The sequence below is a fragment of the Mus caroli genome, unplaced genomic scaffold (assembly GCF_978045245.1).
Source record: "Mus caroli unplaced genomic scaffold, Mus_caroli_1 scaffold_4, whole genome shotgun sequence".
NCBI classification, from domain to species: domain Eukaryota; kingdom Metazoa; phylum Chordata; class Mammalia; order Rodentia; family Muridae; genus Mus; species Mus caroli.
Genome location: NW_028227259.1, coordinates 112,722,976 through 112,732,716, shown reverse-complemented (window position 1 = coordinate 112,732,716; position 9,741 = coordinate 112,722,976). Strand labels below are relative to the sequence as shown.

General features: G+C 51.2%; 1 protein-coding gene and 1 long non-coding RNA gene across 4 annotated transcripts in view; one reads left to right on the top strand and one right to left on the bottom strand.

The window, feature by feature from the left end:
* Window positions 1-5,317, bottom strand: part of LOC115031085 (uncharacterized) — a 6,886-nt gene extending 1,569 nt beyond the window's left edge. Inside the window, exons 1-4 of one of the 3 annotated variants that reach the window (XR_015046965.1) lie at window positions 4,989-5,317; window positions 4,563-4,628; window positions 2,132-3,950; window positions 585-735 (exon numbers count right to left, since the gene is read on the bottom strand). This is a non-coding gene — a long non-coding RNA (uncharacterized LOC115031085). The remainder of the gene's footprint in view (window positions 1-584; window positions 736-2,131; window positions 3,951-4,562; window positions 4,629-4,988) is intronic. The other 2 variants (XR_015046964.1, XR_003836654.2) reach the window with 2 other exon arrangements.
* An 83-nt stretch (window positions 5,318-5,400) lies between these two features.
* Tmem271 (transmembrane protein 271) lies at window positions 5,401-7,773 on the top strand. The gene has a single exon (XM_029477076.2). The coding sequence runs from the start codon at window positions 5,618-5,620 to the stop codon at window positions 6,740-6,742; it is 1,125 nt and encodes a 374-aa protein (XP_029332936.1). The 5' UTR covers window positions 5,401-5,617; the 3' UTR covers window positions 6,743-7,773.
* Window positions 7,774-9,741: the final 1,968 nt, after the last annotated feature.

The following is a 9,741-nucleotide window of genomic DNA, read 5'->3' as shown; positions in this document are numbered from 1 at the left end:
ATTTTTTAAAAAGCTAACCAAGGGTGTGTGTGTGTGTGTGTGCGTGCGTGCTTTACTGAAGATAAGTGAAAGTGTTGATAGTGTTCATAACTGAACAATGCAAACTAAAGCCACAGTGAGAAGCTATATATGGATGCCAGGCTGGCCAACACACTAGGGAAGCTGACAGCACCCGGTGTTGCTAAGAACACAACCCAGGAGTGAACACATGGGGGAATGAAAAATGATTCTAGTTAACAATCTTCTGTTTTCTTGGAAGATAAATGTAACTGTGTGGTGCAAGCCAGCAATCCCACTCCTACTGGAGACCTAAGGAGTTGGAAACACACTCATAATGACTTAAGCCTGCATGATACCACGTTTGAATAGTAGCTCAGTCACACCATAGAAAAAGCTGGAATGTCCATCATGTCGTGAATGGATAAACACTTTTTACTAGAATTCTATTCAGCAATAAGTACATTCAATCGATTCATGCAAGAGTTTGGACAAATCTGAAAGGCACTGAAACCAGGCAGAAAAGATTGTCCACTGCATGCAACCATGCATAGGAAATGCTGTAATAAAACCTATAGCACACGGACCTGGTGTGGGGAAACGCTGAGCTTAGCATTTGCAGAAGCTGGAACAGCAGTGAGTCCAGAGGTGGTCGTTTGTATAAATGTAGGCAACCGTCCAAACTCACGGAATTGTACAGTTAAAAAATCAATGGTTCTTATTGTACATAAATTTCACCTCAATGGGAAACAGGTAAATAAAAGTAAAGATAGTATTAATCAGACAGGGCGATTTCACCCCCAGGTTACTCAACTGCATGTCTCCGTGATTCAGGACACACAAACAAGAAGCAATATGTTGTTTACTGCAGTGAAATGGGTAAGCTGCTGGGCTTCATTATCAGCAATGAGTGAGCTATCGCTGTGTACAGCATCATGGACACACTTCACAAACATACATGGAACAAAAGAGGCCAGGCATGGAGAATCAATCATCTCTCTGATTCTTTGCAAAATTAGAAAACAACAACAAATAAACAAACAAAACAAAACAAGACAGACCAAGCCAACTAAAACGGCTAGAAATGGATTCCTTCTTATAAATATCTAAGCAAGTTCAGGAAGACAGCTCTGGTGAGCTGGCAGGTTCTGGGCTGCATCCTCCTCGGGCACTTCCGTCTTCAAGAAGCCAGATAAATGCTTATTTCTATGTCATGAAGACATCACATGTATATTTAATATTTTCTGTGATTACATTCTATAAGACAAAAGCTTTTAACTTAATAAGAAACACTGTTGTGTCTCTGAGAACTCACAGCCATGGTTTCATGAGTTCTTTGGAAGACTCACAGTTGGGTGTTTTGCACAGAGATGCCTGCACTGCCTGTGTGAAGTGACAGATTAACATGGCTATTAATGGAAAAACGGGGGTGAGGATTAACAGTGAAAATTTCAACTATTTGGTCAGTTATGATGTGCGAATGCTTGTCCCCAGAATTCATGGGCTAGAAATGTGACCCCAAAGTCACATGCTCACGGTGTTTGGTGGGACCTCTGGGATATAATTAGTTGAGTGGTTTTGTCATGGAAGGAGCTCTCTGGTTGCTCTGTCTTGCCATGTGATACCCTATACCATTCTACAGCACAAGACTTCACAGTTGCAAGCACTTCTGAAGTGTGAGCTAAATAAACCGTTGTTCTTCATAAATGTTATGGCATTCAGTTATAGTAAAAGAAGGTAGACTAAGACATATGTTATAAAATAAAAAACAAAAATACTTGAAAAAGTGATGGAGCAGAAAAATTAAAAGCTCAGCTAACTGAATCAATATTCTAGGAGATGCAGTTTTGAATGTTAGTAAACACATAAATATTAAAAAGTAAGACTTGAACGTGAAACTATTCCCTAATCCCTAATTGCTGCTGCACTTCTTCCTTCCTTCCTTCCTTCCTTCCTTCCTTCCTTCCTTCCTTCCTCCCTCCCTCCCTCCCTCCCTCCCTCCCTCCTTCCCTCCCTCCTTCCCTCCCTTCCTTCCTTCCTTCCTTTCTTTTTCCTTCTTTTTTTGGGGGGGGTGGGGTGGGGTTCAAGTCAGGGTTTCTCTGTGTTGAGGCGCCCTGGCTGTCCTGGAACTCACTCTGTAGACCAGGCTGGCCTCGAACTCAGAAATTCCCCTGCCTCTGCCTCCCAAGTGCTGGGATTATGCTGTTGCATTTCTGCCATGTCTTTTCTGGGTGTAGAGCCTCTTCCTTGTTTTTAGTGTGGGAGAGTCAGATCTGCCCCCAGAAGGCTGCCAGACCTGCCCAGGCTCTGTAGGAACTTGGTCAGTTGCTGATGATGTGATTTTCTGGAAAAGTAGCAAAGTTATTCCTTGCTGGTATGGTTCTTTCTGGAGTTGCTCTCTCTCCTTCCTGCCTCTGACCCCTCCAGGTCACTGGACTGCAGATAGACTGCAGCTACCCTTGATCCCCTCCTTGGCTCTGCAAGTGGAAGTTGAGGAGGGCTCACAACAGAGCATGGTGAGCTCGTCCTTGGTGAAAGAATCCTGAAATAAAGAAATTCAATCTGCTCTAAAATTCTACATGGGTTAGTTTCAATGCCATCCCTGGTTTCATTGTCACTGGACACAGATTGCCCCTCCCACTTTCTGCCGACTCGTTGTCCTTTTAGAAGGAATGCTGAGCGGAAGCTGCAGGGTGGAAGCTGCAGGGTGGTTCCCAGTACCTGTGATTTTACACTGTCTAGGGAGGGAGCTCCTCTAGCTCCCCTAGATTCCAAGCAGCAGAGCTCCTTCTCATTACACACCAGGATGCTCTCCTGAAATCTCTGCCCTCAGAAGAAAACTGAATTGGTTTAGCTTAAAGATCCTCCTCAGTGAGTTGCCCTCTCCCTGTTACTGCCCAAGAAAGTAAGCCCTCTCAGCTCCTTCCCTTATCCCCAGCACGGAAGAGACAGCTCCCCTGTTTGCAGGCTCCTGACCCCATGCGCCCCAAAGAACTAGATAGACGTTTGTTGCATCACATTCACATGTACAAACTCATCTATCCCCAGAAATTAGTTGGGACTGCCCTTACCCGGCCATTTCAAGTCCCACCTGATAGGTAGGACTTATTTATATACCGGGAAATCCTGCACCGTGGGGACCCTCTGCAGGGGTGCAGGGGTTGGAATCAGGAAGGCAGGCAGCTGGGGAAGCATAGCCTGCACACAGAGCCTGGGTTTCTGTTCCAATTCCAGTCACTGATTTACTTATGGAAAGTCCTACTGGGGATAAGAGAGGTCCTACCTCGAAGGTTGTCCTGAGAAATGAGTAAAAGAAAGTGCCTGGATGCATCGTGTCAGACAAGCTTCCTTCCGACAAAACTGAGGCAATTAAGAAATATGATAATACAATTTGAGAAATGAAGAGGCAATATCAGGTGAGAATCATTATGGAGTGTGAATATACCCTAAAAGGGGAAACACCGCGTTCATGGGCCCTGTGGTGAGTATAGAAATGGAAAGATTGTAAGGGGGTGGCAGTGCCCATCTAGAGGAGAAGCAACCCAAAACAGCACTTCTACCGAGTGCTCTGAGGGTAGAACATACCCCCACAGCCCCGCTCAATTCTTCCATCTTAAGATCGGACCTCACCCTTCATGGATGAGGTGGCTTTAATTCCTTCCTCCCCAAGACCAGCCAGCCACAGGGGTCCCATGTGGGGAGCAGAGAGGCAGCTCTGCAACACGCAGCAGCTCCAAATCTTGTTTCCCTGGAAACTGGAAGAACTGTTGGAAGTTTGCACTGAGCTCTGCTCTCAAGCGTGGGCGCCACGATCCTTACGTACAAGGGCTCGCGGAGCCTCCTGGGCCACGCGCCAAGCTCGCGGAGGTAGGGCTGCGCCTTTGCTTTCTGGCGAGTCATCCTTCACGGGGCGCAGGACCGGCATGCTACTGTTTCAAATTCTGCTCCTCCTGCTAAAAATACAGAGAGTCAGGCTCGCTTTTTCTGAAGCTATGGCCCGAAGTGAAACCCACGCAAACGTCCGGGAGTCTTTGGAAGGCCTCCATACACCCACTAGCAAGTAGCTTCCCGGAAGGGTGGGCAAGAGCCCCGAGCTGCCTCGGAGAAATGGGCGCGGCTTCCCCAGGCAATACAGCGCTTGGTTTTGGGGTGGGTGTCTCTGACCTTAAGGAGCAAAAAATAGTAAAGTCCCCAGGCCTTTTCCTGACTTGAACCTGCTGTGGGAAAGACCGATGCGCAGGCGCGTTCTCTCCACCGCTCCCTCTTCCCCGCGCTCGCACCCGGCTTCTCCCAGCCCTAGCTTACGGCGCAGCCACGGCAACCAGCGGTTCCGAGGCTGCTGCGCAGGCGGCCTGAATCACCCACACCCGGGACTGCGGACCAGAGCGAGGTTGCTGGCGGGAGGCCTCCAGTGGTCCAAGTTCAGATTTGGGCTACTACAGCATTTTCCCTTCTCGCGCACTCTAGCGCAGGCCGAATTTATTCACTTGAGTGTGACTGCCAGATCTGAAAACAGAACTGGACTCAAAGCTGAACTCACCCGAGGTTTTCTCCCCAAGACTTACTTCATCCTGGCCTTGCTCCATGGCTGGTCCTCTGAGAGAAATCTCAGGCCAATTCTCCCGTATACCCTATTCACAATTTCAAGGCAACACCTTTTCTTGCACATTCACCACACACACACACACACACACACACACACACACACACCCCACACGCCTGGACATTGCACATACTTTGTGTTCACCCTACACACATCTTGGAATGCTCCCCGCCACAAAACATATAAGGGCACACCACCCTCACATACCCCATACTATATACATTCTATGCATACCCTTCATACACGTACACAACACACATTCCTACATGTCAGCACTTCCCAAAGAAACATACTTCGTCCTCCATCCCCGAATACCCTGCCCACTCTCCTCCATTCCTTCTGAACACATCCCCCTTCCCCATTTCTTCCTCCAGGCTCTCCCTCATACCTATTTATTGCTGTACCCTCACTAACTTCTTCGGTTTTCTGAGTCCAGTCAGGTGGGCGTGGAGTCAAGCTGCCCGGTGCATTGGGAAAAGCGAACTCAGGGCATGCAGAGGTGGGAGGTCCTGGGGGTGGGGCCCAGGGGGGTCCCAGGAGAAGGAGGCCGGGGTGGAGTGGCATTCCTAAGGCGGCGAGCTCTGGACAGCGGCATTGCCAGGGGGAGGGCAGGAAGGCGGAGACTTAGCGAAGGCCCCCTCTCCTAGGGGAGGTCCGGAGGGGCGTCCTGGGGGCCAGAGGGTCGGGAGGGGGCCGCGGAGGGTGGTGTCAGGGAGAGGCGCGCGGGGCCGCGGGGAGGGGGGGCCGCGCGTCCGGGGATCGGCGCCGCGGTCTGGGGAGGGGGCGCGCGCACCTTGCGGTTTTCCGCGCCGGCTTGGTTCCCGGTGCGGGGTCGCGGCGGCGGCGGGAGGCGGAGGATGCGGGCTCCAGTGACAGCGGCGCGAGCCCGGGAGGACGCGGGAGGATGAAGAGGAGGCCGGCGGTCCGGCCGCGCGGCGCCGGGAGGAGGCGCAGGCGGCGGGGGCGGCGGCGGGCGGCGGCGGGCGCGCCGGGTGCGGGCCGGCTCCGGCGCGGAGGATGAAGTGGAGCGTCCGCGGGGCCTGCGCCGCGCTTTCCTCCTGCCTGCTGCTCGCCTGCGCGCTCAGCGCCGCCGCCGTCGGCCTCAAGTGCTTCTCACTGGGCTCTGAGCTGCGCGGGGAGCCGTTCCGGCTAGGGGCGGCCGCCGGAGCCTTTTACTCGGGGTTGCTGTTGGCTGCCGGCCTCTCTCTGCTCGGCGCCGCCCTGCTGTGCTGCGGGCCCCGGGAGGCGCCCCTCGCCGGGTCAGGGGCCGGGCCCGGCCCGGGACTCAGGGTCCCCGCATCTCCAGCTGGCGCTCCGGAGCCCTCTCCTGGAGAAACGCGGCCGGCTGCCGGGCCCTCGGGACCGGTGAACAGCCAAAACCTGCTGCTCCTAGGCGTCCTGGTCTTCATGCTCGGGGTTCTCAGCGCCTTTGCGGGAGCAGTGATCGACGGCGACACGGTGTCCCTGGTGGAACGCAAGTACTCCCACTATTGCCTGCCCCCGCGCACGCAGCCCGCTGGCCCTGGCCAGGGCACTGGCTCTGTAGCCCCAGGCACAAGCACGCAGCGCTCCCGCAGCAACCTGGACAGCAACACGACCGCCAAATGCCGCCAGTTGAAGGACTACCAGCGCGGCCTGGTGCTCTCTACTGTATTCAACTCGCTCGAGTGCCTGCTGGGCCTGCTCAGCCTCCTGCTGGTCAAGAACTACAAGTCGTCGCAGGCCCGGCGCGGCCGCAGGGGCCGGCGGAGGGCAAGCCGATCTTTGGGGCGACAGCGGGGCGGACCCGGGCTCCGCGCTCAGCCGCTAGCCTCCCGGACCCGGCGCGGCCGCCGGGGCAAAAGGGGGCGGCGGCTGCAGCCACGGCCCAGCGAGGCCTCCATCCTATCCCCGGAGGAGTCAGACTTCACCACCCCAGGAGATTGCGCGAGCTTCGCGGCGCACCACGCTGTGTCCTACATCAACGTGGGCGTCTTCCACGCGTTTGACGAGGCGGGCGTGGAGGTGTGCTGTGGCGGGCACCCGTCGGTGGAACTGCCAGGGTATGCGCCCTCGGACCCCGACCTCAACGCCTCCTACCCCTATTGCTGCCGGCCGCCCTGTGAGATGGCGCGCCCTTGGGAGCCTAGCCGAGCCTGCTGAGTTCAGGCCCGATCCCCCACAAGACGCCCAAAAGGGCAGCAGTCAGGCTTTCCGTGGTGTTGTGCCTGCGTGGGGCTTGGCACTTATTCTGGCCCGGCCTTGTGATACCTGCCAGACTCTAGGACACTATATGGTATTCTCCTTTCTGTGTGAGGAGGTGTCTCCTTTCTGTGTCGTTCATATCCGGACTCCATTTAAAGTTTACAATAAATGTTTGGGGTGGGCTCGCCGATCACACTTCTCTTAGGCAAGTCCATACCCCAGGACTGTGCTTGGAGGTCCTGGGTCGAATGGGCAAGAACAGAACGCCTAGCAAAGGTGATTTCCTGTAGAGGACCTCAGCTGAGAGTGCAAAGCAGTTGGAACTGTAGGAACAGAAGTAAAGACAAACCAACAGCAACACTTTGTACCCGGATGTGCCTGCTTCTGTCGACACTTTCTTACTGTAAAGCTCTCCATAAACAGTGAAAATGTTTGGTAAATTTATTGCAATTTGACATTGGTGAGTTCCTTTATTAAATTGATTGCTATGTTATTGGAGAATGTCCATCAGCTTGGAATTGGAGGATGTCTACATGCAAATCAGCATGGGGGAGAGTGGCTGAATTGGGACATACAAATGCTGAGTTAGAACAGCTGTGTTCTGCTAGCTGGTTGACTAGGTCCAACCTGTCTCTGAGCTAACAGCTGTGTGAAGAGACACTGATGCCAGACCCCTGCATTTCAGTTTTTGGAAACTGGTTGTGTGGTTTCTACTGCAAAGCAGTAGGCTTTATTTTTGGTTAATACATATGAACAGTTTAATCCTATTTTAAAAAATCAAAGTCTTAGTTTTTCTGCAAAATAATTTTCCTGTTAACTCAATAATCTGGTGATTTTAACTATATAGTATTTCATTTAAATACACCACTCTAATAGCCTTAATGAATGTGAAGGACATACCTTTAAGTGAGTATAATATGCGTGTAACCATTTACACACAATATGAAATGAGTTCTATATGACTGGAGTGTCTCCATCCTTCTGGTGGGCTGGCTGGGAGCCAAGCAGGCTTTAAGTGTTGGGAAAAGGTGATCTGACCTCCATGTGCCTGGACTAGTGAGACCAGGCAAGTAGTGCCTCACAGATGAGCTGGGAGCAGAGCTCTGACCCATGTGGAGGAGGGGAACAGCTCCTCTGCATGTGCCAAGCGCCACAGGCTACAAGAGTAACGGAAACCCTGAGCAGTGTCTTCAGTGTGCAAACGGCTACTTCTGTGCAGAGGAGGCACAGTTCCCAGTCACAGGCTGTGTGATAAGGCCTTTCCTCAACTCCCAAATGCCCTGCTCAGAGCTCCCCCTGTATCCCCGGTGACTGTAAGCATCCTACCCCAGTTACAACCTGGCTAGCTGCCCTCTACAGCTAGGACACTAGAGGAGGAGGTTGCCCAATCCCATTTCCATGAAGAACAGTGATGTCTGACACCAGTCATGGGCCAAGCTATGGTGCTGAGGACTGGTCTTGCCTCTGCTTAGACATTTCCTTTGAAGTTGAGGATCTGATCAAAGCATCAACAAGTTCAGTCTTGGCAGCTGTATTTAAAGCCACCCCAAGGAAGCCATCACTCCTGGCTCTTTCCATTCTCACCTCTATCAGCCCTTTGATCTCTTGGGGCAAGGAGAGAGAAGAGGCTAAACCTCCTGCTGTGGTCTATTCAGTCCAGCTCTCCTGCTTAAGCAGAAATGTTGCAAATGGCAGTGCAAACTGACTTAAGATGCTTTCTCTTATCTACCCAAATCCAAACATGTGATATGGATGGACGTTTACAGCTGAGAGCAACGACCTCACAGGTGGCTACGGCCATTCTCCTGGCTCCACTCAAAAGCCTGTGGATTCGCACAAGCAGCCTAGGTAGAGTGGGTCTATGGGTTGCATAGATGCACCAAGATCCAATTGGTCCTTTGGTCCCCCACCCCTGAGACATTTAGTCATGCACATTTCACATAGCTCTAAACCTTGAATGCCTCATGAGTCTTTTAAATTGTCTATTAAGGTCAGTAGTCTCCCTGCATTTTAGGTGTTTTGTTTTGTTTTGTTTTTTGAACAGAAGTTTTGTAGAGAGGACTTGGGTGGGCAAACCCAGATACCAGGGAAGGCATTGTGACATCTGTGTATATTGTCAGATCAGGGCAACAAGGGGAACCCGGGGTGTGGGAGGTGAGGGCTTTCCCTTAGACCTCTCAAGACAAATGAATTACATGAATGTTTCAAGATTTGGTGTTCCTAACTCCCAAGTCCATAAATATCACTAGCTCCACTTTTCCAAGGTGGGTATGAGATATGTGGGGTAGCAAAGTTTCACTTTCAAAGTTTACTGGAGAAAGAGAATTCTTGTTCTTGTTAGAAGTCAGCTCTCAGGGAACCTGGTGTGGAGAGAGGGTCTGAAGACTGTTACCACCTCACTTTACATTCTAACGCACAGCGGTTTGATTCATGTCCGTGCTTCTTCAATGAAGTTTTAAGTAGTTGTCCAAAGCTAATTCATTGTGTTACTTGGCCTTTTTTTTTTTTTTTTTTTTTTTTACGTGTTTTTACATGCTAAGTATTAGTTGTAAGGCACTGCTTGCTCAGCAGGAGGAGCTCACTGTCCTTAGGGCTGGGGGGTTACTTTTAAGAGGTTAGGACACAGCATGGACTTGGGAAGATGTCAAACAAGCCATGTTTTATTACAGAATCAGTGGACATTGGTGCCTGGGTTTTTAATGCATTGCCTCAGAAGGATGTTCTGTTCTGGGTGACATGAAGTAATACTACACAGCTGAGCCTTTGGATGAAAATTCAGTTAAACAATCATTTAACAACCATTTAATTGGCCAAATGATTGTTTGTGAATTCAAAGTGCTGATGCCTGACAATCTGATGCAGAAAAGGAGGAAACCTTGAGTCCATATGCACACATGCATGTGTATATGCATGTGCTCACCAGGATGCGCGTACCACACAACAGAACGTGAGTGATT